We start from the raw sequence: 27,900 nt of genomic DNA, 5'->3' as shown, positions 1-27,900 counted from the left end.
AGTGATTACTCCTGTAAGTCAGACTAGTGACACTCAACATATCTGTTTCCTGCAGCAATCCACTCACACCTACCATGCCAGCTGCAATAGCAGACACTGTCACGTTCTTCCCTCCTGGAAAGGGAAGGGCACAGAGGCCACTCAGAGATCATGCTAGTTGGTTTCACTCCGAAGAACTTCAGCAAACAAACTGTCTATCTAACATGGAAAATTCAGAGAGCCAGTAGAGCAGTGCACATGTCTAGGCTGCTCAGCTGAAAGAACTGTGAATTGCCTGTGAAATGCCTACTGTGAGATACAATTATACCTTATACTACATCACAATGGAAGACAATACTAAGAACAGATTTACCTCATGTGGGAAGTAACTCTAGAATATGCCAGCAAACAAAGTAGAATTTTCACTGCTAGTAATGTGAGTAAATGAAAAAACTTTTAAGAACCATTTTACATTGTCTACCTACACTGTCCAATTAGTAGCCACCAGCTACACATGACTATTTAAATGTCAATGTAATGATGTTCTTGTTTAGTCTACATTTAAATACTAAGTCATACCAATCATGTTTAACTGCCTACATGTTACACTGACCTTGTGGCAACACTTCCATCATCAAGGAAATCCTATCACTCTCTCAAATGGATGAATAGTGACTCAAACCTGAATGCGCCTGAATGTGACTATAAGAGTCAAGATTAGGGGCTGGAAGGATGGTTCAGAGGTTAAGATCACTGACTGCTATTCCAGAGAACCTGGGTTCCATTCCCAGCACTGACATGGCAGCTAACAACTGCCTGTAACTCCACGATCTGACACCCTCACACATGCATGCAGGCAAAACACCAATGCAAATAAAATAAAAATAAATGAACTATTTATAAAAAAAAAAGAGTCAAGATCTTTACTGAAGCAAGCAGTAAAATGCAGATATAATGATAATCCTAATTAATTATGACTAGTGGCCTTACAAGAGTTAAGGAAAACACACACAAAGAGGAAAGACTATGAGGATGCAAGAAGATGGCAGTCACCTACAAACTACAAGTAAGGCCTTAGGAGGCCCTTCCACACATTGATCTTGGATTTCATCCTCCAGAATTATGAAAAAAAATAATTTATATTTTCTAAGTCACATAGTTTATGGTATTTATTGCAATCACCAAACAAAGTAAATACTGCCAAAGCTATTCTTATATACATCACTAGATTTACTTCTTATAGAAAGTAGACAAGGGCAGAGTTGACCCTCTATAGTCACAAGTTTTACACCTGTAGAGTCAGCCAACTGTAGATCAGAAGCATTGAGGCAAAAGCTAGATAAGGTGCAGCATGTCTGTAATCCCAGTATATGAGGAGCAGTGACAGAATAATTCCGAATATCGGGCCAGAATAAACTACATATAGCAAGATTCTCTGTTAAAACACAGAAAATATGTGCTGGAGGGGGACTGTAAAAAAACAACCTGCACTAAACAGGGTGGTCACCCTTCCTAAACGCAGTGTAACAATTATGTTCCCAGCATCTACAGTGGATCAACTTCAACTGAATATCTACTTTGTGGAGGCCATAATCCTGTGGGTTTCTAGGTGAACACCACTGCCCCTATAGAATTTATATACTAGCAGGCCCTTGCAAGAAGTTGCTTACACAGTTCTAGTAAGATGATGAGGCCAATTTCTCAGAGGCAAGACTTTTTATCCTGCGGCACTATGGCTGGCACAGTCTAATTGTGGGAAAAAAATGGTGATAAAAGTTGTTTTGACTAAATCTCAATTGTTCGATTTTCAGATGCTGGGGTAAAAGTCTGCTAGCTCAGAAAACCAGAAAAAGCACTCAGCTGACCTTCCTCCTCCACCAATGTCCCAGAAAACTCCTACACCATCTCAAACAAAACTCTCAAGCTCAATGTCCCTCCCTTCTCCTTCCTATGCGTCTCTCTATCCATCCTCCTGACTCTCTCTTACCCTCTATATTTTTTTCCTTTTTGGGGTGTGTGTGTGTGTGTGTGTGTGTTTTCTGAGCCAGGGTTTCTCTGTAGCTTTGGAGCCTGTCCTGGAACTAGCTCTTGTAGACCAGGCTGTCCTCAAACTCAGAGATCTGCCTGCCTCTGCCTCCCGAGTGCTGGGATTAAAGGCGTGCGCCACCACCACCTGGCTATGATTTTTCTTAATAATCCTATGTTTACTTCATGTCAACTGGTTGCTTGTTCCACCTCTTGACCTATGGTTGACTTTACTTGATCCTGTTTACAATATTCAAGCTCTTGAATTAAAGGTATGTGCTAGGCCTGAGCCATACCACAACTAGAAACAGGTTTTCCCAATGAATAACACAATCTCAGGTTCACAGTGTGATCAAATATCCTGCAACAAAAATTATAGGTGCAAGCCGGGCGATGGTGGCGCACGCCTTTAATCCCAGCACTCGGGAGGCAGAGGCAGGCGGATCTCTGTGAGTTCGAGACCTGCCTGGTCTACAGAGCTAGTTCCAGGACAGGCTCCAAAGCCACAGAGAAACCCTGTCTTGAAAAACAAAAACAAAAAGGAAAAAAAAAATTATAGGTGCATACTTATATAGACATATACTGCATGGTTATTTTAATAAAACATACTTTATCTAGACTTCACAATAATACTCTTCAAATATCCTAACATTTTGACTTCTACAAAGGCACTAGAAAAATACACGCAAAACTGAACATTATCAATCGTGTATTAGTACGTTCATCAAAGAACAGTATACTCACTATAGCAGAGACAAAATCAAAGGCAAGTTAAGTCACCTCAGAGAACAAAAAGAGCATCAAAACTTATTCTCCCCTTTTCTTGAGACCATTAGAAACAGAAAACCTGTCTGAAAAGTCTAGGGCTAAACTTCTTTGAGACAACATGTACAAAGAGTAAAATGAGTCCATGCTGTCATAGCTGTATCTTTCTGTTACCATTCTAAATATATTGACATTAGCCAAGCATGGTAGCTCAAGCCTTTAATTCCAGCACTACGGAGACAGAGGCAGGTGAATCTCCATGAGTTCAGGGCTAGCCTGGTCCACATATTGAGTTCCAGGATGGCCAGGACTACACAGAGAGACCTTGTCTCAAAACAAAATAATAATAATAAACCAAAAAATATAATTCTATCTCTGTGTATGCTGGTGGATTTACTGTGTTCTTTTTAAAGGTTTGGCAGTTTAAGTCTTTCTTCTGCTTTAGAAACCCACATGCACTACCAGCATAACAACCCTCTTTAAAATGGGCACTGACCAACACTGACTTACCTGTCCTTCTAACATCTCTCTTGGTAGTCCAGTCCTCTCTTGTTCTGAGCTGTTAGTTCTTCGTATGGAAAGGCTATGAGATTTGCGCTTTTGTTTTGCTTGGCGAGCAGTTGAACAGCTTCCGCTTTCTGTGGGCATTACTTCTAGAAGGTAGTGTCCTGGTCACGCCTGCAATAAGCTAAAAACAGAAGGGAAAACAAGTACTTCATTTCTGATACAGCCAATTGAAACAACCAGCAGACAAGGTAAAGATTTTTTCCAATTCAAGCTCTTGCTAAGGTTGGTACCCACTATAGTTTAGAAATGAAGTGTTGAAGTCTTACAGTGACTCCTGTTGTTTAAACCTTTCTCAAAACTGTTTTAGCTATTTCAGTTCCTTGATCAAATCTTCTAATCTTCAAAAGATTTTTTTTAATCTCAAAAATTCTTGCTTTATGGGTTAGAGAGATCATTCAATGGTTAAGTGCACTGGCTGCTCTTCCAGAGACTCACAACCCTCTGTAACTCCAGTTCCAGGGGATCTGACACCTTCTTCTGGCCTCGACTTGGCACCTGGCATACATGAAAGTAAACCACCCATACACATTATATTTTTTTAATTCTTGTTGTAACTTTAAAAAGAATTTTGTTAAATCTGTTTATCAATTTGGGACTTCAAACCTATGAAAACATTTGCTCTTTCAGCAGTTTCTAAATGAGCAACCTATTTCTTGATTTCACTAAAATATCTTCTTATATTTTTTAGCATTTAAGCAGTTGTTTCTCATGTTAACTGATAATATACAAAATACAAAAGATTACTGTGTATTGGGCTTGTACCTCGCATTCTTCTTTATAAATCTGAGGGGAAATGTAGATTACTTTGCAGGTTTTGCTGTTGCTGTTGTTGTTTAATGTAAACTACTATTCCACCTGAAAAAAGCAAGGATAATTTCTTCCTTTTTAATTTGCAAGTTTTATTTCTTTATATTTTACCAATTTGGCAAGAAACTTTAGTACATCCTTGCTTTTTTTTTCAATTCCAAAGTAAGAACTTATTACCTTATACTTTACTGACCTTGCTAGAAATTTTAATACATTTAGTACTTTTTCTTCAGTTTCAAGGTAAGAATAGCCATCACCACTGAGAATAAAGCCAGTTACAGATTTTCTATAGTTATTTACCAAGTTGACAACACTTCTTTCTCATGAATTTTCTACCAACTTGTCCTAAATTGTCATGCTTTTTCTGCACCAATTAATATGTGGGCATGGATTTTCCTTACACTGATTATTTTCAAATACAGCTCAATACTGACGTTCATGGAAAGTCATTCTCACTCTATCCTCTTATTTTCTCTGCTTTCTTATAGATTACCTAGTGAGTTTAGAATTTCACATTGAGGGCTGGAGAGATGGCTCAGTGGTTAAGAGCACTGCCTGCTCTTCCAAAGGTCCTGAGTTCAATTCCCAGCAACCACATGGTGGCTCACAACCATCTGTAATGGGGTCTGGTGCCCTCTTCTGGCCTGCAGGCATACATGTAGTCAGAATATTGTATACATAATAAATAAATAAATATATTAAAAAAAATAGAATTTCACATTGAGAACAGAGATGGCTTGGCAGATAAATCACTGTGTAAGGCTGACAACTCAATCCCGTGAACCCAAATCACACACACACACACAATACTGTGGTCCATATCTGTAATATATATCCAAAGCCTGTATAACTAGACCATATAATACTTACGTTTTAACTGTTTTGAGGACGCTCCCCACTGATTTATGTTTCCAACAGTGTACAGGATTCCTCTTTTCCCTATATCCTCAACAATAACTGTGTTTTGTTTGTTTGTCTTGTTTTGTTTTCTCTTGATAGGTATACTGGTAGACATAACTTGACACAAATCTAGACACATCTGGGAAGAAATCTTTTTTTTTTTTTTTTTTTTGGTTTTTCAAGACAGGGTTTCTCTGTGTAGCTTTTGAGCCAGTCCTGGAACTTGCTTTATACACCAGGCTGGCCTCAAACTCACAGAAATTTGCCTGCCTCTGCCTCCTGAGGGCTGGAATTAAAATAAAGGCATGCACTACCACCTCCCAGCTGGAAGAAGGACTCTTAATTGAGAAGATGCCTGCGCAGATTGGCCTGTAAGCAAGTCTATGATGTCTTGCTTAACGATTATGTAGAAAGGCCCACTATGAGAGATACCACCCTGGGTTGTATAAGAAAGCAGGGTAAGCAACCCATGGGGAGGAAGCCAGTAAACTATACTCCTCCATCTCTGCTTCAACTCCTGCCTCTAGGTTCTTACCTTGAGTTCCTGCTTTGAAACAGACTAAAAATCAAATGTACCCTTTCTTCCCTGAGTTGCTTTTGGTCATGATGTTTATCACATCAACATAAAGCCAACTAGGATAACAGGCATTCTGATTGGGTGAGACAAAATCTCAATTCAGTTTGGATTTGCAGTTCTCTGATGGATAAAGATGCTGAGCATTAGATATTTCTATTTCTTCATTTGAAAAGTATTTGCTCAATTTATTTCCCTACAGGCACTATCTTCATTCCAAACTATGTACTGGTATTAACACAAGAGTAATTAGAGCGGTAGAAGGAGGCGGGAATCAAAGTTCAAAGCTACCCTTAGCTGAATAATGAGTTCAAAGCCATCCTGGGCTACCTGAAACCCTGTCTCAAAAAAATAAATGGCCAGAAATTAGGGGTCCACACTGTTCTTCTAGAGGACCCAAGTTCACTGCAGGGACAGTTGGACAACTCACCACCATCTGCAGCGACAGCTCTAGACTCTAGACTTGTAAAGTCTAGAGGATTTGATTCCCTATTCTGGCTTCTGTGGCCACTACACTCATGTGCCATGCATTTATGCAGATACAATTAATTAAATGTTTGATTTACTAAAAAATTCAGAGGGTTGACATAGTGGCAAGGACAATGAGGTTGCAAGCACTTGTAAAAGAACTATTGAAATGGTATACCTAGAACCCAAGCTAGACAAGGGAAAATAGAAAGAATGGCGAGTAAATGAAGGAAAGTCAATGTGGGCAGACCTGAGGTTGAAAAACTACTACAAAGGAATGCTTATGAGACGTAAATGGACTGATAAACACAGAGGAACTGATCCTCACACAAAATCACTGTCAGGAAGAATTTTCAAATTCAGTAAGAAGTTTGACGGTATTTTACAAACTAAACAGAATATTAATCAGACAACTGAAAAAAAGAAAGGAAACTGCTTCACTCTGGTCTGCAGGGACACAGCGGCAGAAGCCTTTAACCCCAGCATTGCAGGGGGGTAAAAGCAGGTCAAGGTCATTCTGGTACACTCAAAGAGTCCCAGGACAGCCAGAGCTATGTGGAGAGGGATTCTGTCTCAAAAGAAAAAAAGTAGAAAAGAAGAATTTGGGACAGGATGTAGTTCAATGGGAAGGAGACAGCTAAGCATGGTTGATATCATGGGTTTCAACACCAGCACCACACATACACACAAAAAAAAAATTTTAAAAAGTTACTTTTACTATGTACTACTTCACCTATATACACTTTTTTAAAAAGGGAAAGAAATCTGATGCTCCAAAACATAATTGTTTTCTTTCAAAACACATCTACACGATTCAACAGACAGATGAGCACTGATAGGAGACAGAAAACACTAGAGGGAAGCTACAATATAGTTTCCTCCTGCACTCTTACCTGACTCACGATCGTCAAACACATTTGTCCTTATTACATGTAGTCACAGGCATATTCTCTGCTATTTGTGAGCAAGGCAGAACTATACACGTCCAACTTTAGTGCAGCAGATTTAACAAATGAGTAAATCTCAACACACACTGTTAATGTACTGAATTCACACCTTGGCAAATGGTATAGCATTAAACGACATAAATGAACACGTAGCTTTCTCTCTTCTCAAAAGGTCCGTTTTAGTATGTATGTTCAATATTAAATTGTTACTACCTACATTACCAGATTTTTATTAAGTACAGACCAAAATGAGAGCTTGCTGAAGTAGTTTTTTCAGCAGTATAGCAAACTCTTAGTTTATGCTTTTACTTTAAATGATATAAAACACTACTCTCCATCCCATACCTTGCAAAAAGGACTTTATTTTTCTTCCAAGAAAAAAAAATACCTGCCTTATTTCAAAATAAATACTTGGTTTATTTCAAAAATATTAAGTATATGTAAAAGAATGGTTATACTATTTGTACATGGTAGTATACAATGTCACTGAATATCCAGAAATTCAATAAGTTAATACTATTACTATTTTATTATAATAGTTCGTTTAGATTAACTCCTAGAGGGCTGGAACACCAATGTAATGTCTAACCAGTATCCGAAGAGAGAATGGTCTCCACAAGCAACCTTGGAAATCTGTCACCAGCATTAAGTTGCTTAAAATGTTCTGTCACTGATGAGTTGAAGGCACAGGATGCAAACTTATCGATTCCAAGGATGACACTGAGCTGGCCAGCATAATTAATTAAATAAGCTACCACCAAGGTTTTATCTTAATAACTGAAAAAAGAAATTCAAATCTAGAATGAAATTTAATAGAAATAAAAACCTTTTTTCCTTAGAGAAATCAGGACAGGATAACTGAAAACTCTTAGGGAGAATAAGAATAAATTGCTGGGGAAATACCCAATCCCAACGATATTAGCTAAAGTCAAGGGCAAAGTAAGTTTATAGACCACCATATCTATAAAACAAAGAAGAAGAAGTAGTAGTAGTAGTAGTAGTATCAACACAGAGCAAGAGATCAGGAAGGAAACTTACTTAGTAAGGTCTTCGGTTCAGAACTTTTTGCAAGAAGCCTTGATATATACACAACCTTCCAACAGCAAAAATGCGGCTGACATAAACACTACGGTCACACTATTACTACCTGTGGCCACGGGCTACTGCTCTAGTGTCTCCTATGGACAACACTAATGGAAAGCCTCTACTCCACTTAGGTCGTATTTATATACTATGCTCAAGTGTGGGGACTAGACGTCAAAAGGAATCTACAAACACTCGAATTTGATCAGGAGAGTGACCAAAACAGCAAGGAAGGTAGCATAATTGAATATTTCTTAGAAAGGGAAAGGTATCCTGGAGGCATATTATCTTAAGCTGTATTGCGTATTTAGAGGTAAACAGTTTCAGTAATGCTTTGAAGGCAAATTCGTAGGCCAAAATAATCAATTTAACGGAAACCCATCTGAACTTCAAGGAAACTACCCAGCAATCTACATTGCAAGACAGTGGTGGAGAGCTAACGGAGTCTTCAAGCACAAGGAACGTCATTGAGTTCAAGTTGGATGATAAAACCTCTAAGAACCTGATCAATCGCTCGGTTATGTCGGCTCATAAATTGGGATCACATATCTATGCGACTTTTTGGTAAAACGGGCCTGTTGAGATGTCTTAAAATTAATGTCTATCTTCGGAGGTGGAAGTGTACAGGGGAAAGAAAAGGAGAAGTCTTCAGAAAGAGAAACAAAGGCGAGGCGGGGGTTTATCACTTCAGCATCTGCTCACCTTTCACTCTCCGTCCCCCACCCTTTCCCAGAAGCCGTACCCCCATCTTTGAGGGATCGAAGGTCACCGTCTTCAAAAGCCCTTCCAAGGGCTTCCCCCCAGGGCACAGACAGCCTGGCAGACACCACTTTAAGACACGGGGAAGCCAGAGGGAGCGCGCAGGGTTAGGACCGCATCCCTCGTCCACCTCGAAGCCTTGACCAGCTCGTCCCCACCGCCACCCCGACACCTCACCTCCTCCGGGCACACGGGAAGGACGCCAAGTCAGACAGCGGGGAAGATGGCGTCACTTGTCAGAGCAGCAGCACTCGCCTCCTCCTGGAGCCAGCCCGGGTTGCACTCAAGTCGTGGGTCCCCAAGCAGCTCCCAGGACCGACCCAAGGCAGCGTAGAAAATCGGCCAATTCCCGCACTGGCACGACCCGGCGACCCGAACTGGCGCGCCCGCACTTCCGGTAACTGCGGAAGTCCCGCCCTTAGATACACTTCACAACCCACAGTCCGGAAGCCCCGCCCCACACCCAACGGCTGCGGAAGCTCTTCCCTGATTTCCTTCGCACAGTCCCACGAGCCTATCGCGCGCGGCCGGTCTGCTGTTTCGGCTTGCGGCTTTGGCGCGGGTTCCTGGCGGCCTCCACTGTGGCCTAGCTGTGAGCAGAGCCAAGACCCAGCGAGTGACTGCGGGAGAACGAGTATGACGCCCCCTGGTGGCGTAAGCAGGCCCAGCACTTTCCCTGTCAGGCGCTTCCACAAGATGCCAGACATAGTTACTGCTACACCCCAAATCCTAAGCCCTACAAACACGGTAGTACATAGAACCCTTGCAGGAATGGTTCCCGGGGACCCTGGAGCGTCGGTAACATGGAAAAGCACACGCAGTCTCCGGAGCCGTGGGTACTTACCACTGCAGGTGTTCCGGTGAGGGGTCCACGGTCAGGCAGGTTTTAAGTCCATCTGTCCTAAAATCTCGCGCAAGCCCAACGACTGGAAAGGAAAATAATCTATTCAAATGCAAGGTCAAGGGTACTCTAACTTAATGGATTTCAGGATCTCTCAAATCCAACCCGCTTTACAAGCTGACTTGCTGGGTACCACTTCTCCGGCAGCTCTGTGGGAGCCCTGCTATCTGGCTGCAGGAGAGTCTGATGGAGATAGAACTATTAATATTTCAGCTTATCTGCAGAAGATGACTCACCCAGTTTCCTTCTGAAATATCTGATCACCATTGGCTAAGAAGAGAACACAGAATCAGCTGTTCACTGCAAAAGGTGGGACTTGAGCTGCCCTTTTTTTTTTTTTTTACTTTAATCTAGGTTGGGAAGATCTACATAACAGACTGAAACCATTACATAAAAAGCCTCCCTGTCTTTACGAGCAACTTTAACAGGGTGTTTAAAACTCACTTAAAGGAAAAGAATGAAAGTATTTCCCTCCTATGTAGGTCAACATTCTTCCTCTTCCTATAAAATAGAACTAAAGGTTAAGGTTCAAGAAGCAGTAATACAATATGTTTGTTGGAGAAGAAACAAATTTATCATATTTGGAGACTCAAATAACCAAGGCATTCTGTACAAGAAAATGGGAGAGGGGAGGGGACTGCTTGTCTATTAAGTATAATAATCAAAGCTTACCACTAGAAATAATTCTATAAAATGAACTGAGAAAGAGATTCGATTTCTCAGGGAAGATGTCAAACTTAGGGGCTGTGCTATTTAAATAAAATTTTATTTAGTAACAATGCATAAGATTCTGCTACTAGCAGTAGCGAGCAGAAAGAATTATGAACCGCAATTCCATACCCAAGTATCCACTAGGTGGCTTTGTTTACAACAAAGCAGCCTCATTTAGATGTCACTTAAGATACTGTTAATGGAAGTACACTCTATCTTTGATATATTTAGAGTTCCACCAAGAAAAGAAAGAAAAAAAGGGCTAGGTGCTCATAGAGAAGACCTAGGTTCAATTCCCAACACCCACATGATGGCTCACAACTGTCTGTAATTCCAGTTCCAGGGGATCCAGTGCCTTCTTCTGATCTCAGGTATGAGGCACACACATGGTGTACATTCATACATATAGGTGAAATACTTGTACACATAAAATAAGAAAAAAAGAAAAGTTTAAAGAAAAAAACAGCCTAAAGTTACAGAGTAAGAAGCAGAAATGAAACTCTTCTTTGTGCATAATATTAGCCATTTAGAAGCAGCTGTATGAATCTGAGTTGCATAAAAGAGCCTATGCATGTATACTGCACTACTGTGCATTCAGAATCCTACATTTCACCATCTCAAGCGTGTACACAAAGATGTCATTGTGGAGACATAGGAACTGAACTTAGGTCCTCAAGAGCTTAGCTATGAGTCCATATAAAAACAAGTTGCATCTTCCAACAGCAAAGAAATATTGCTGTTATACAGGGATGAATAGGGGAACGATTCCAAGGTACAATTCCCAAGTCTCATCTCTTTGCATATTAACCATGTGGATGTAGCTGTATGACTCTGAACTGTATACAGAGACCACTACATACAGGAAAGACTTCTGTTGTACATTCAGAATCATGCATTTGGATTGGACCAAGCAAGACCAAAGTTCAGCATGGAAAGCATTAAAGCTTATAGCTCCATATCCATCTGCAGTACATAGTGGAGCCTGGACAGCCTTTTGTAGTTTACATGCCTCTCTCTTGGGCTGGTTCCAGTCACTGTGGCTTTCTCTAGTAAATATTCAATTTCTAGCATCTCCCGCACTCTGGGGTCTCCATTGTAGCTTGAGGTTCACATTCATGGCTTCCTATATCACCATGCAGATACTGAGCACTGCCTGTGCTCTGGGGCCTTCCTTTAAAATCTTGGTGGAATCCTCCATGACCACATTGCTCTTGCATCCTGTGAGCCTGCAAAACCAGCATCATATGGACAATGCCAAGTTCATCTGCCCAGATCCAGACCCTTTGGATCATAGCAGTGTTGGCATCAGTTTCTGAGTAGCTGGACCTCAGAAAAGTATTTCTTCAGGTGGCCCTATACCTTGTGGCTCTGCAGTAATCTCAGGGGACAGTCAAAACGGGTTTACAGTTTTACACCTGCGTCCATGCTGGAAAGAGTTACCAAAATTCCTTGAAGGCATTTTTCACTATCCCAGTGCAAATTGTAAGATCTCTTTTCATTTTGCTTGTGGTTTTGTTTTGTTTAAGATGGTCTCATCAGGCAGTGGTGGGGCACACTTTTAATCCCAGCATTTAGGAGGCAGAGGCAGGCTAATCTCTTGAATTCAAGGCCAACCTGGTTTACAGAGCAAGTTCCAAGAGAGCCAGGACTACACAGAAAAATCCTGTCTGGAAAAACTGAAACAGAAGACAGAGGTGGGGGGAGAGGAGGAGAGAGGAGAGGAGGGACATTTTTATACATATATATCCCTATAGTTATTCTTATTAAATCCCTTTATTGCCCTCTGTGCTCCTCCTGTCCTCTCATCGGTCTCCTTCCTCTCCCCAAATAGTCCCTACTGGTTTCATTTTATGTATATTCTATTATTTACCCCATTGTTTAAACTCTCCTCCTTTAAACTGCAACCATAGTCCATTCTACTTATACGCCTTTCAAAAATGTGTAAACATGTGTAGATGGATTTAAATATAGATTCCACATATGATAGAAAGTATGGTACTCTTGTCTTTCTGAGTTTGGCTTATTTTGCTTAACATAAAGATCTGTGGCTACAAATATCCTTAACAACCACACCCTTCTGTGCCTCGGACATTGACTTGCTGCTCTTCTGGCCAGACTGCCTGCTTCTCCAATCTTTCTTCTCTGCTTTTGGCTCCCAGTTCTCACTGAAAGTATGTCTTAAAACCCTCCAGTCATGACTATAATATAACCTGAATACTAAGCTGTCTTCAATTTTCTCTCCTGAGTTCATTACCTTTGAACTTAGTACCTTAGAAAGTCTCAGAATGCGAGGAAAATATAGATAAATTCTTAGCTAGAATGTAAGCTTAGCTTGTATGATACCCAATGTAGTATTTGAAATTTCTATTAACACCAGAGGCCTCCAGAGCAGTGCTTCCTGTCTGCATTTCTGCTACATTCTGGTCTTCAGAGTTCACACCAGAATAATATAACATTCTAGGCTTTTTCTAGACTACTTCTCCAAACTCTTAACAAATTTCTCCTGCAAAATACCAAAGACTTAACAACCATATTATTACTGGGTATGGTAGCTCAAACTATAATTCCAGACCTTGGAAGCTGAAAAGGGTGATTACCAGGATATTTAGACAAGCCTGGGCTACACATAGTTCCAGGCCAATCTGAACTATAAAGTGACCCCCACACATACATACACAAGCAAAACCTGCCAATGTTGTCAGATACTCACAGCAATGATTGTGCTTCCTCTACTTACTAGCGTTTGTATCTCCATCACCAAATATCTGAAAGAGATAACTTTAACTTGAAAGGATTTGTTTGGGCTCATGGTCTTAAAGGTTTCTGTCCACGGTTTCTTGGACTCCTGAGCTTGTGCAAAAGCACGTGGAACGGGAGGGTCATGGTCAGCTATAGCCTTAAGGGTATGCCTTCAGTGACCTATATTCTCCAGCAGGTTGCCTTCCTACCCAGGAATACCATTGTTATAATCTCCCACACATTAGGCCACAAGCCAACCTTAAATGGCAACCTCAGATGGCATTTTTCAGGCACTATCCACCTTTCACTAAAGAGGAGGTCTCTCTTGGCCTGGATAGCATCAGAGAAGCCAGGCTGGGATTTATCTGTCCCTTCCTCCCTAAATCTGAGTTTACCAGCACACCCCACCATGCCCAGATGGTTTTGTTTGTTGTTTTTTTTTTTGAGACTGGTTTCCCTAGGTAGCCTTAGCTGGCCAGAACTCACTCCTAACTCAAACTCATAGAAATCCATTTGTCTCTCTCAGCCTCTTGAGTGCTAGGTTTAAGGTGTGTGCCACCACACCTGGCTCACCCATATTTTTTATGTGGGTTCTGGGAATCAAACTCAAGTCCTCATGCTTTCACTTAAACATCAAAGCCATCTACCCAACTCTCCAATGCTGTGTTTTAAATACATATTTCAAGAATATTCTCCACCATGCCGGGCGATGGTGGCGCACGCCTTTAATCCCAGCACTCGGGAGGCAGAGGCAGGCGGATCTCTGTGAGTTCGAGACCAGCCTGGTCTACAGAGCTAGTTCCAGGACAGGCTCCAAAGCCACAGAGAAACCCTGTCTCGAAAAACAAAAAAACAAAAAAAGAATATTCTCCACCACCATAATCAATCTCTCTCTCTCTCTCTCTCTCTCTCTCTCTCTCTCTCTCTCACACACACACACACACACACACACACACACACACACACACACACTGTGTGGATTTTCCCCTCTTCCTAAAGGATTCCAAATATTCAAAGAGAATCAACCATCCTGGTGGCTCAGGTCTGTAGCCACAACTACTCTGAAACTTGAGATGGGAGGATCCCAGGTTCCCTGCATGTCTGGGCTATAGAGTGAGTTGAAGGCAAGCCTAGGTAACTAAGTGAGAACCTGTCTCAAAGTTTATAAAAGTGGAAATAAAGAGCTGGATATGTAGTCCAGTGATACATGCTCACCTGACATGCATGAGGTCTCAGGCATGATCTTCAACCATGGGTAAAAGAACACCTCTCCAGCTCCTCGGACTCTACTCATTGAATATTTCTCAAACTGAGTGTGTTAATTAGCTTTCCATTGCTGTTATAATATACCTGAGTAAACAGAAAATGATTATTAATTTTAGCTGATCATTTCAGAGGTTGCAGTCCATGGTTACTAAGGCTGTATTGATTTCGAGCCTGTGGGGACAGAAAGGCAGTCATCATACTAGAAATGGCATAAGAGGAAAACTGATCACCTTACTGAAACCAGGAAGACCATGGGCAGAAGAAAGATCTTTGGGAATGTGTTTCCAGTGACCTAGTTCCTCCAACTATGCTCTAGTCTGAAAATTTCCATTATCTCCTAACATATTCCTTCAGTTTCCAGTGAACTAAGGGGGTTAATCCACTGATAAAATCATAATGGTTATGATCTCATGACCCCAGGCTCAACCTCTGAGTACTGCTGTGTTGCTATACTGGGGACCAAGCCTTCAACACATGACCTTTGAGGGACATTTTCTATCCAAACCATGAGCAAAAAGGAAAAAGAATTTCCATATATTTATGTTTCTTTTTTTGTTTCTTTCTTAAGATTTTAAAAATTCAGTTTATTGCTTGAAATATTCTACCACCTTGTTTCTTGCCTCATCATCCATAATACATAAAATACACAAAACTGCTTACAAAACTACTTACAATGCAATGATGTAATAGTTGAAGAAAACCTCTGAAATCATGCCAAAGGTTCAATATGTACAATGCAATCATATGTAATTAGGAAAAAAGCAATTATTTAATTTCTAAATTCGTATATTGTTCATCTCAGTTTATGTTTTGAACCTTGTACTCACACTCTTGGTACTGTTGGTTGGACCAGAATAGGATTTGGATACAAAGGCAGATACATGAGTCTAAATCAAGCAATCTGTAACAAAGGCCAATTCAAAAAGAGGGCAAGACTTTCCAGATTAGTCCTCTGCAAAGTTTAGTTAAAACAGAGGGCATCTACCAACTGAGTCTCAGCTTGAAAGTATCTGAAAAGCTGAGGAATCCCCAGGAAGGAGACTATAGCCATGAAGTGCTGAAAAACTCAAAGGCTAGTAATCCAGTTAAAAGTTAGGAACTGGGGGCTGGAGAGATGGCTCAGTGGTTAAGAGCATTGCCTGCTCTTCCAAAGGTCCTGAGTTCAATTCCCAGCAACCACATGGTGGCTCACAACCATCTGTAATGAGGTCTGGCGCCCTCTTCTGGCCTGTAGGCATACAGACAGAACATTGTATACTAAATAAATAAATATTTAAAAAAAAAAGTTAGGAACTGTCCCTGAGTTTCCCTGAAATATTAGAGGCTAGCAATATCTTTCTTCCAACCTTCAAAAATAACACACTGCTAAAGTACCTATCTGTTTGTGGGAACTTTTACTTCCCTCTGTCTTTACAACCCTTGTCTCCTTTTCTAGTGGTGTTTTGTTCAAATAAGAACAAGCATGGCACATTAAAATATTTCAAGCTAGGCATAGTGACTCATGCCTGAAATCACAGCAGTTAGGGAGCCCGGGCACAAAGGTTGTAAGTTCAAGATCAGCCTAGGGCTACATCACATATCAGACACTTTGCTCTGCAATGGAGAAACACTACTAGTTCAAAGCGAGCCTGAGACTACATGATATTTCAGGCACTGACTGTCCTTGCAATAGAGGAAACACCATTAGTACAAGGCTAATCTGGATTATTTATATATTTTCAGTTTAGCAAGACCTTGTCTTCAAAAACTCCAGTCACAGGTCATGTTAGGTCTTTGGGAAAATGCTCCTTTTTAAAAGAAAATTTAACTTTTATATGAAAGAGTGTTTCCCTGCATTTATATATATGCATCACACGTGTGCCTGGTGTTAGTGGAGCCTACGTGTCAGGTCCCCAGAACTACAGTTACAAATGGTTATGTGCCATGTGGGTGCTGGGAACTGAATCCAGGTCCAGTGCAAGAGCAGCCAGTTCTTCATGGCTAAGCCATTTCTCTAGTGTGCCTCCCTCCCCATCTTGATGGGAAAAGCTGCAGGGTCGTCTAGTTCACAGAGTCTTCTGATAGAAAAAAAAAAACCACTCTGCTTAAACCATTTCAAACAGCTGTATCTGGAATAATGCCTACAAGAGCCATGCTACAGGAGTAATAATTCAGCAGTGCACAGCTGTTGCTGTGAAGCTTCCTCATAGTGCCCATGGAGTAGTCAAAGTGACTGGCTACTTGGCTAGTTGACCGGCAGTCTTTTGTTCAAAGAATTCTAAGCACCAGAGAGGGGGTATCTGTTAATTAGGTAACAACCCTCACTTCCCATTTCAGCTAATATAAAAGAAAAATAACATAAAAAGGAATATTTACAATAAAGGCTTATTATTGCCATTATCAGTGACTTAATAGTATTTAGACGTGTTTTAACAAGGCTTCATTCCCATCCTAGACCCACAGGGAAAGGTGCCTAATGTGTCTCAAGATTATTGGTGATATTAATGTGATTGCATAATATAATGAAATATAAATAATGAAATGTACCAACATTTGGAAGACTTGCTTAATTCAGTAACTAATTATCCAAACGACCAATGCATATTATGAAATCATGCATAGGAAATATGTATTTAAGTTTACAACTAAAATCAGTGAATTCTAAAGTATCAGTATGAAATGTTCTCTTAAATTTCAAATTCTTGAACCAGGTCTAGTGGTGCATGCCTGTAATCCCAGCACTAGGAAGGTGAACTCTGTAAGTTTCTGGCCAGTCTGATCTACAGAGTTCCAGGGCAGTCAGAGCTACAGTGAGAGAGATCCTGCCTCAAAAAAAAAAAAAAAAGAAAGAAAGAAAAGAAAAGAAAAAAAGAAAGAGTGAGTTCCAGATTTCAAAATGGGAAATAACTATTACCAAAAAAAAAAAGGAAAGGAAAGAGAGCACGTGTGCTTGTTTTATCAAAAAATAACCAGGACTGGGAATGGCTCAGTCAGTAAAATTCTTGCCATTCATATACAAGGATCTCAATCTGGATCCCCAGAATCCACATAAAAACTGGGCCTGGAAGTGTACTTATATCCTGTAGTTTGTCACGTAAAATATTCTTCATATATTTTAGCTGATACAACACATACAGCTCAGTGTCCAGAGTATCTAGAGACCAACAAGTTTGAGAACTGTGCTTTGCACTGCTTAGCTGGCAAATTCAAGATAATTAAATTCCACAAGCATTGGGCTGGGAAGAGGGTTGGGCAAAGTGTGAAAGCATTAAAAAACTGAGTTCAAATCCCCAGCACCCATGCATAAAACCAGGCATTATCAGTGTATCTATAATCCCAAACCGGGAAGCAGAGCAAGAAGACTGGCTGGCTATCCAATCTCAACTGTCAATGAGCTCCAATTTCAAAGAGATATTCTCTCTTAAAAAAATAAGATGGGACGGGCTAGCGAGATGGCTCCGTGGGTCAAGGCCTCTATCCCCCAAGCCTGAATGAAGACCTGAGCTTGTTACTAAGGACCCGCGTGGTGAAAGGAGAAAAATAACTGACTCTCTTAGCTGTCCTTTAACCTCCCCCAGAGCATTGTGGTACACCCACACACTCACACAAAATAAATAAATCTATAATTTTTTAAATGTTTACTCAAAAAAAAGCGAGGAAGGCATCATGTACCTGAACATATTACATACACTACACAAAAATTAAATGATTTGATGTAATAAACGAACTTTTTCCCAATTACATATCTCATAATTATTAAACACTTACACAAACCTCATATAACCTGTAGTGAAAGACTGTGAACATATAACCTTGCTTTCCTAAATTTATTAAGAATGGATTGTCACAGGATGGTTTAATGACTATCAATTAATCCAGTACAAACTTTGCTGAACAATTAATTCCGCATTGCAAAGCAGCTTGGGGATTATTGCTGCTGCAAATGTACAAACTTTTCTTTCTGGAATAGCAAGCATATTGGGGAGGTAAGGGTAAATCTTCCAAACTAACATATTAACAATGATTTCTTGATTCTTCTTAATTTTCATCAAGTCCCACGAGAGTTTCATTCCGCCCTCTAGGTCTGATTTTAAAAAACAGAATATCGGATTGGGCAGGACCCCAAGGTTCCCTGTCACAAGGAGGAAAAGCTGAGACGTTCCTGTGTAAAGAACTGCACTCGCCAGGGCTCCTGTCTCAAGGCGTCTGACATCATCACGCACACACACCCGAGCAGCGTCTGGGACACGCCCTGACCTTGCCGCCAGCTGATTGGCGAGCCCGGGCATGATCGAAGGTGCCATTGGTTGGCTATCGGTTGGGTCGCACCATCCTCAAGACGTCTTCCCGGTAGAAAAGCTTTCCTTCCGCGAGGCAGCCAGGCGTGCTGGACGTTCCAGCTGTGCACCAGGAACAGCCAACACCCTAGACCGCGGCCCAGTTCCGCAGCCACTTCTCGAAACCTCCGGAGTTTTTCGGAGCCAAGCGCCAGGGAGGTGGTGCCACCGAGCGCAAGCCTGGCGCGGCCGTGGACGTCAGGCTTACACTAGTGGCAATTGGCTGAGGCTATGTGGCGCGGACGAGTGCTGGCGCAAGTGATTGGACATGCCTTTAAGGGGCGTGGCCTGGAGGCGGGGCTTGCTGCAAAGAGCGTTGAAATAAGGCGCACAGGACTTCACAGCGTTTCTAGCTGGAATCTCTGGTAAGTGTGACTTCGGTGAAGGATGGAGCGAGGGGACCAGGAGGGGCTGGGTGGCAGGATGAGGCTGAGGTGACTCGGTTTCCCACCTCTGCGCCGTGGTGGACCTGAGTTCTGGCCGCCTGGTACCGTTGCCTCAGTCTAGGCTTTGGTCCACTTGGGCGGGGATGGGTGGTCTATTGTGTCCCAGGGGCAGTGCATCGGATCCACCGGGCGGGCTTTCCGTGGAGATGCCCTGAGGAGCGATCCAGTAGTCCAAGAAATACTGCGGTTCATAGCCCTTGGGAAGCTGAGTTAGAAAAAGGGAGCTAACTTAACTTGAGAAAATGTAGTCTTTGCTTCAGTTTGGAGCACCTCACCCCTCTTCTTCCAGTACTGAATAAACAGGTTCCTAAGCTGCGTTCTTCTATTTGGGGGACTTGCAGGTGTTGTAGTTGGTAAATATCCATGTGGGTTTTATCTTTTTCTTGAGTTCGACGGTGTATATTTTTCTTATCTTTAAATGAATAATTTTATCCTGTAATCATGGAGTTGATTTTTAATATCCCGGCATTATGAGTTAAAGACGTTCAAAAAGTTTAGTAATTCCACAAGAATGAAATCTACTTTAGGATTTTAAATTAACCTATGAACATTGTAAATATATCCTGTGAGCTCAAGTCCATTTTTACTTCTTACAGAGCTTGTCCTTTTAATGTAATAATTAACCTCCTTTCTGTTTATTTAGTATTCGATATTTAGCCTCATTGTCATCAGTGATATTCCCCTTTCCCCCAGTTAGTTTATTCTGTACTGTATTTAGTTTTAGAAAGTTATATTAGGTAGCTGTTCAGTGGTATGTTTCAACTCCAGTAATCTGTATATTTGAAATTAGAGAACATGGACTCTTCAAAATAGTGTGGGAAAACTTACTTTTTAAAAAAACTGGGAAGATATGTAAGGTACTCTTACAAGCATTAGAAAAGTTAGAATCTGCTGGATAGAGAGGTGCAAAATATGTTAAAATACAGAAATATTTAAAATACCAAAATGCTTAAGGAGTTAGAGATCAGAAAATTAAGTGTCTACACTAAGGTCAGGATGTTTGAACTATAACCTAATATGTTATAAATATTCTTCTGGAGAAAAATTTTGTGACATGGGGATTAAGTGAAACTTAGATTTTAGTGTCCATAAATTGAAGACTGATTAGAACATAGCTGCACTTAATTTTACATTGTCTAGTTTAGGCATTGCCTAGTTCTTGCACTTACAAAGGCAGAATTGACACTATATTAATTCACCGTTTTTTAAAAAAAAAAATGCCAGGAACTGCACTAAGGCATCCACTTGAATATAGTGAATAAAGTTTTTGCCTCTTCATCAAAAATATCTATATATTGCCTTAGAAGAACTAACAAAATAGTTGCATAAATCTTTTTTAACTATGAGCCCAGGTTGAAAATTGGGTAAAATCTTACTGGGACATTGTCTATGGGATTGTGAATTGGAATTTGAAAACTGGATTTTAATGAACATTGATGTGTAGTGTTCTTTAGCAGCTGTACTGAGGAAGTGAATGGCAAAAGTAATTGGGCAGACTGTGGGAACATATAATAAAGAATCCAGAGACTGTTATGGAAAAATAGAACGAAACGTTAGGTTGGAGCCAGATCACGCATGGGAAAATATGTAAAGAGAAATCCTCCAAGGGAGAAAAGTTGACTTTCCAATGCTCCAAGAGGCGTCTGCGTAGTAATTTGCACAGAACACTGAGTTGCCATGTTAGAGCAACTGTCATAGAATGCTAGTTGTGATTGTAGGAGAAATGACAGTCAAGGTAGGGGTGAGTGTTTGGCCAGTGGCATCCTTGGAGAAGCCCAAGGGCAATGGAATGGTGAGGTGGCAGATGGGAACAGAAAGCATAATTGTAAGCTTAATGACTGAACTAGTTCCTCAGCTCAACTCTAGATATTCTTAACTATATATATGCCATTTAGAAAACGCTAATGTGATGATCTTTCTTAATGTCAGTGTTCTAGGTCAGATCAGACATTCTTTCACAATGCCTGAAATAAATACCAGCCATCTTGATGAACAACAGGTTCAACTTCTGGCAGAGATGTGTATTCTTATTGATGAAAATGACAATAAAATTGGGGCTGACACCAAGAAAAATTGTCACCTGAATGAAAACATTGACAAAGGTACTGTTTTAAAATAGTCTTTGTTATAAAGTGATTTGTCTAGACTTTTCCAGTTAGCTGAGAAAAAATATTGGGATAAAAGGAATGTTTTCCCCTTTGGGGCTGGGGATGTTCTCACTGTGTAGCTCTGGCTGGCTATTCTGCAGAAATCTGCCTCCCGAGTCTGAGAGATCCATTTCTTAATGATACTTTACATTTTATTCCAGTTAAGCAGTGTAGTGATAAAATCTGCCTTGCTACCTCTCCTGTAATATTTCTTTCCACTTTGTGTATCTTACTAAACTGCTTGAGAATTATTCTGGGCACATAGAGAAGAAATAGACTATTAACAGACTACTCAAGCCTCTTTTTCTGAAGACTAGAGAGAGAAGTAGATGTTGAAGGGAAACATGAACCTACACACACACACACCCACCACACACCACACTCACAGCAGGAAACTAAATGACCTGGGTTAGCAGTTACCAAAAGCGTTTGGCCTGCCTCAAAGCTGCCGACACTGCCATTCCTTTCACTTGGTGACCAAGTCTTACTGGTGTGCTGGAACTATTCTCTATAACGGCCGTACAGAAATTCCTGTTAATAACAGAACTGTCAGCAAATTCCTAGTCATAGTCTCATCTGCAAGAGGGAAAACTGCACAAATAATGGGCTTTTTCTAACCAGTCATACTTCTTTTTGCTTTTAGGATTGTTACATCGAGCTTTTAGTGTCTTCTTATTTAATACTGAAAATAAGCTCTTGTTACAGCAGAGATCAGATGCTAAAATTACCTTTCCAGGTTAGTATATTTAATGCACAAGCTAGCTTCTACTGGGAACTATGTTAATCTGATTGAACTTCTTAGTGCCAAGGTCCAAAAGGAATAGCTTGGTAAATGGCTTCATTTATATTTACTTTAATAAGCTTATCCAATAAGTATAACCTTAATATCTGAATTATCTCTGTTTTCATCTTCTTGGTTTTAAGAAAGCATTAAAACTTATCCATAACTGTCTTTTAGAAAATAATATAGAAGAAAAACAAACAAAGAAAATAATCTAGGTAGCCCATTGTAATTGACTTAAAATTCTGTTCATTTGACTACTTATAAAACTTCCATGATCTTTCAGACCTAATGTGAAGAGAAGTTTATCTTGGTTCATATTACAATTTTCCAGGTTGTTTCACCAATAGTTGCTGTAGTCATCCCTTAAGTAATCCAGGGGAGCTTGAAGAAAACAACGCCATCGGTGTGAAACGAGCTGCACAGAGGCGCTTGAAAGCGGAACTGGGCATCCCCTTAGAAGAGGTAATCAGTCTGTCAGAGAGCTTGCAGCCTAAGTCTAAATCACTCTTTCAGTATTGTCTGGTAACCAAAAAGAAATTTTCAGCAATGCTTTGAGTAGAACCCAGAGTTTTGTACATTCCTGACAAGTACACGTCTGCTAAGTTACAGTTCCAGGTCAAGAATTTTGTTTTGAGACAGAGTTTCACTATGTAGCCCAATCCTCCTGCCTCAGTCTCCCAAATTGGTGTGATTACAGTAGTACAGGTCTGTGCTTTATAGCTTCCTAATTACAGAATTAGCCCTTCAATAAGGAATATTAGAATATTATATTATGTGCATTTTATTGTTTTTTGTTGTTGTTTTGTTTTTGTTTTTTGAGACAGGGTTTCTCTGTAGCTTTGGAGCCTGTCTGGAACTCGCTCTGTAGTCCAGGATGGCCTCGAACTCACAAAGATCCACCTGCCTCTGCCTCTGGAGTGCTGGGATTTAAGGTGTGTACACCACCGCCTGACTTGTTTTGTTTTTGTTGAGACAGTGTCTTGCTATATAGCTCATCCTGGTTTCCAACAAACAATATGCTTATTTTTGCCTCCTAAATGCTGGGATTATTGGCATACCTTCCAAACTCAGCCAAATTTTTGTTTCTCTTTCTTAAAAAATACCTTTTTGCCAGACGATGGTGGCGCACGCCTTTAATCCCAGCACTCGGGAGGCAGAGGTAGGCAGGTCTCTGTGAGTTCGAGACCAGCCTGGTCTACAGAGCTAGTTCCAGGACAGGCTCCAAAGCCACAGAGAAACCCTGTCTCGAAAAAAACCAAAAAAAAAAAAAAAAAAAACCTTTTTATTTTATTGTTTGCCTACACTGATGTACACCACATATGTGCCTAGTGCCCAAGGAGACCAGAAAGCGGGTGTTAGAGCCCCAGGAACTGGAGTGGCAAATGGCTTTGAGCCCCATGTGGATGCTGGAACTGAACCTGGGTTCTGGAAGAGTAGGTGATACTCCTAACTGCTGATCCATCTCTCCAGCCTCTTTTCAAAACTTTTTAAATATCTATTTTTATTTTATGTCTGTTTTTCTTGCATGCATGTCTTGGGTGCCATGTGCACATAGTACGGAGGAGGCCAAAAAAGGAGTTCAGTCCCTTGGAACTAGAGTTAAGGCTAGTTGTTAGCTGCCATGTTGGTGCTAGGACTCAAACCTTAGTCCTGTGGAGAAACAAGCCAGTACTCTTACTGCTGAGCTATCTCTCCAGCCTCCGTCTTTCTGAGATGTGATGGATCTCATGTAGCTGAAGATCTTGATGATCCGGCTGCCTTTATTTTCCTAGTGCTGAGAATACAAGTATGCACCTTGCGTAGTTTATGTGGTGCTGAGGATGAAACCCAGCTCTTCATCCACACTTGGCAAGTCACTGAGCTAAATCGTAGTACTCAGGAGGCAGAGGTAGGTTTTCTGAGTTTCAGGCCAGACTTACCTGCATAGCAAGTTCTGAGCTAGCCAGGGCTACTTGGAGAGACTTTGCCTCAAAAGAAAAAAATAAATAAATAAAATAAAGTGTGTGTGTGTGTGTGTGTGTGTGTGTGTGTGTGTGTAATTTAAGGGAACAATTCAAAGGAAGGAAAAGGTTGTTTCATTTCACTTAGATTTGTGGTTCATGTTCCTAAGGATGTCTTACAAAGCAGCATTCATCTCTGATTTGCTCAATTATAATAGACTGGTATATCAATATTGAGCAAAACTAGGACTGTGATTTTAAGAAACCAAAATTTAAGGCTAGCTAGCCTGGCGCTCACTGTGTACACCATGCTATCCTTGAACTCTCAGAGATTTGCCTATCTCAGCTTCCAGCCAGCATGCTGGGACTAAAGATGCATACCACCATGCCTTACTGAATTGTTTTCTTTGACAATTAAGACAAAGTGTCTCACATCTATTGAAACAAAAAAAATGTTTTTTTGTAATAGCAACTTTAAAATATTAATGCATTCTATTTTGAGAAACAATTCTATATTGAGTAACATTCTAGTTTGAGTAACTATTTTTTAATACTTTGAAAAAATTGACTTATATTTAGTCTGGAGAATAAAAAATTTAGACACTCAAAATAGTAATAATTTTTCATATATCATCAATAGGAGAATAATACTTTAAAAGCTCTGATTATAAAACTACACTGCTGCCATTCAAGATATTGTTAAAGGGCTGGAGAGATGGCTCAGCACTTAAGAGCACTGGCTGCCTTCCAGAGGACCCGTGTTTAGTACTCTACACCAACACGGCAGCTTACAATCCTCTAACTCCAGTTCCAAGGGATCCATTGTTCTCTTCTCCCAGGAACCACAGTGGCTCACAGACACACATGGAGGCAAGACACTCATACACAAAAATAATTTAAAAGACAAAGACATTCTTGAGATGTGTTGGTTTTAGGTTATCTTTTGTCATTAATTTATCTTTTAATATTTTGAAACAGTGTCTCACTGTGTATCCCTGGCTAGCTTGGCACTATGTAGATCAAACTGGCCTCAAACTCAGAAACACCCACCTCTGCCTCCTGAGTACCGGGATTAAAGACATGCACCACTATGCCTGACCTCATTGGTAGTATTATTAATTGAGTTTTCTTTTTATGTTGTAGGTTGATCCAAAGGAAATGCATTATCTAACACGAATTTACTACAAGGCCCAGTCTGATGGTATATGGGGTGAACATGAAATTGATTATATTTTGTTTCTGAGGAAGAATGTAACACTGAATCCAGATCCCAATGAGATTAAAAGCTATTGCTATGTATCAAAGGAAGAACTCAAAGAAATGATGAAGAAAGCAGCCAATGGTGAAATTAAGTTAACTCCATGGTTTAAAATTATTGCAGACACTTTTCTCTTTAAATGGTGGGATAACTTAAACCATTTGAGTCAGTTTGTTGACCATGAGAAAATACATAGAATGTAAATGTGTAAATGAGTTGAAAATTTTTCTACCTTGTAAGAATGTTTTTTTGTTTTGTTTTCTTTTGAACTGGGCTCCCTTGTATAATACATAGGTATTTTACAACCAGAATTTGTTTGAGAAAAAAGCCCAATTGACTTTCAGTTTTGTAGTATGTATGTATGCACTGCTGTTTATAAGAGATATGAGAGGTTATTGCAAAATTATGCCATAAATAAAACTTAATTTAGCCTGTTCAAATACATGACTATGATAAAGAAATAAGTAGAACTCTTCATTTTTTACATTTTCACAAACATTTTCAGAACACTTTGCTATTCCTAAGTGTTTTTATATCATTAAATTTTATCATAGGCCAGAAAAACGAGCAAAAGAGATTACTTAGTTGTTTCAAAACAGCACTGATAGATTAAATGGTCAAGGCTGGGGATACGCTCAGTGGTACCATGATTGCCTTGCAGGCATGAGGTCATGGGTTGTTGAGTTCCTAGTCCTTAAAATAATTATAACTCTAATAACAGGCAGAGCAGAGTCTAGGGGAGTAAATGGTATCCAGTCATCCCTCCTAATCTCAGGACTCCCTTCAAAACTAAAGTTCTGGAAGTTCGAGTCTTGTACAATATGACGTTGTATTTGATGTATTCACACGTCACCTCATCTCTGGGTTGGTTGTAGCACTGACCACAGTGTAAATGCTAACGTGTATGGTTGTTATACTATGCTTTGTGATCAGTGCACATCAAATTTAATATACAATTGGTTTGAACCCTTGGATGCTTGGCCCACAGTTTTGAAAGGCCTTTTCTATATGCTAATTTCTGTCATTTTGGGGTGATTTTATGGTTTAACCGTCCTGAAATTATTTTATTGCTTAAAGTTAATTATTATTTTTTAGTGGTGATGGTAACTGGTTAATTCTTTTAAATAGTTATTTGCCATTTAACAAAATTCGTTCATCATTAGGGTGGAAGAGATGTTAGTTACTAGGTGGGAGCGAGTTCTTTAACAGGAGTTGAGAAGACTCTTAGCACCACCAGCACTGGGCTTGGATAATCTTGTTATAGGGGTCTGACCTGGGTGGGATGTTTAGTAGCATATCTGCACCCTTACACTCAATAGCATTTAGCACCCCTTTGCTAAGACAACAGAAAAAAATGGGGAAGGGGGTGAGTTTTGAGACAGGGTCTCTCTGTGTAGCCCTGGTTTTTCTAGACTCACTCTGTAGACCAGGCTAGCTTTGGAACGCAGGATGCACCTGCCTCTGTCTTCCAAGTGCTAGTATTAAAGGCCTGCACCATCATGCCCAGCAACAACCAGAATTTCAGTGGATAATACCAAGTGTCCGATAGGAGCAGAGACACCGCTGGTAGAGAACCACTTACTGTTCTGTAGGCAGGGCTTACTTGAGAGGTGGAAACAGGAGGGAATAGCTGTGAGGAAGGTGATGAGGAATAGATGTTATAAGCATATATTATATCGAGATTTTGATGTTATAGGAAAGGCTCCAAAGCCACAGAGAAACCCTGTCTCGAAAAAACCAAAAAAAAAAAAAAAAAAGGACAGGCATATGTTGAGATTGTGTCTTGATTGATGTACTGTTTAAAACTTGACATTGGTGTGTCAAATTTGAGATCTTAAGACAACTTTAGACTTGAGTGCTGGATAATAAATACTTTTTACTTACAAAAACTTTATAAATTTTAATTTCTTGATAACTCAGGACAATTGATTTATCTTTGAAGATACAGCTATGTAGCAAATATTTATTGAAAATTAAAAATAAATTATTTTAATATTGTCTGGTTTGTTAATGTCTGGATATAATAGGTTAGTCTGCATATTTTATCTTAAAATGATAAATGCTGTATACCTTAAACATATTTAAAGTAACTTCTAACTTTATTTTATACGAATTGGGGACTGACTGCATATAGTTAGTTTCTCAATAGCTTTATATATCTAGTGGCTGTCACACTGAACAGTGGTCTTAGACTGCAACCTGGGACTGTGTAAAGGCAAGTATTAGGGCGTCCTGTGCTGCTTAGGATGTGTGTATAAATATTCCGACCCAGTGAATTTCTGGGCAACCCCAATGTCTTTTAAAATAAGGAATTATATATATATAATATTACCTAAGTAAACAGGAAGTGCATTGTAAGCAACTTCAAAAACTCTAGAAATGACAGAGACATCTTGCTGCCTGGACAGTTACCAAAAGTTCTTCTGTACTGTTGGGGCATCCATTTTCAGCCTACAAGCCTGTAGTATCCAGCAGACTTTTCCATGAAGCAGGAAATTTCAAAATCATTCTGCCTATA

The 27,900-nt window shown here is 40.2% G+C and overlaps 2 protein-coding genes across 5 annotated transcripts in view; one reads left to right on the top strand and one right to left on the bottom strand.

Moving 5' to 3' along the window:
- Positions 1-19,017, bottom strand: part of Wdr37 (WD repeat domain 37) — a 70,468-nt gene extending 51,451 nt beyond the window's left edge. The window contains exons 1-4 of one of the 4 annotated variants that reach the window (XM_075970264.1): positions 18,728-19,017; positions 14,441-14,575; positions 9,719-9,800; positions 3,280-3,457 (exon numbers count right to left, since the gene is read on the bottom strand). In XM_075970264.1, coding sequence (XP_075826379.1) covers positions 3,280-3,417 — 138 coding nt within the window. In that variant the 5' untranslated portion in view covers positions 3,418-3,457; positions 9,719-9,800; positions 14,441-14,575; positions 18,728-19,017. Of the gene's footprint in view, positions 1-3,279; positions 3,458-9,051; positions 9,276-9,718; positions 9,992-10,011; positions 10,389-14,440; positions 14,576-18,727 lie in introns of those variants that run through there. The other 3 variants (XM_075970265.1, XM_075970266.1, XM_075970263.1) reach the window with 3 other exon arrangements.
- On the top strand, positions 18,965-27,379 carry LOC142848359 (isopentenyl-diphosphate Delta-isomerase 1). The gene is made up of 5 exons (XM_075970267.1): positions 18,965-19,172; positions 21,183-21,355; positions 22,044-22,136; positions 22,516-22,646; positions 25,268-27,379. Exons 1-5 carry the CDS (start codon positions 19,039-19,041, stop codon positions 25,583-25,585), a joined length of 849 nt encoding a protein of 282 aa, XP_075826382.1. The 5' UTR covers positions 18,965-19,038; the 3' UTR covers positions 25,586-27,379.
- Positions 27,380-27,900: the final 521 nt, after the last annotated feature.

This window comes from Microtus pennsylvanicus, chromosome 4, assembly GCF_037038515.1.
Source record: "Microtus pennsylvanicus isolate mMicPen1 chromosome 4, mMicPen1.hap1, whole genome shotgun sequence".
In the NCBI taxonomy this organism is placed as follows: Eukaryota; Metazoa; Chordata; class Mammalia; order Rodentia; family Cricetidae; genus Microtus; species Microtus pennsylvanicus.
The sequence above is the reverse complement of the archived record's forward strand: the minus strand, read 5'-3'. Positions and strand labels throughout refer to the sequence as shown.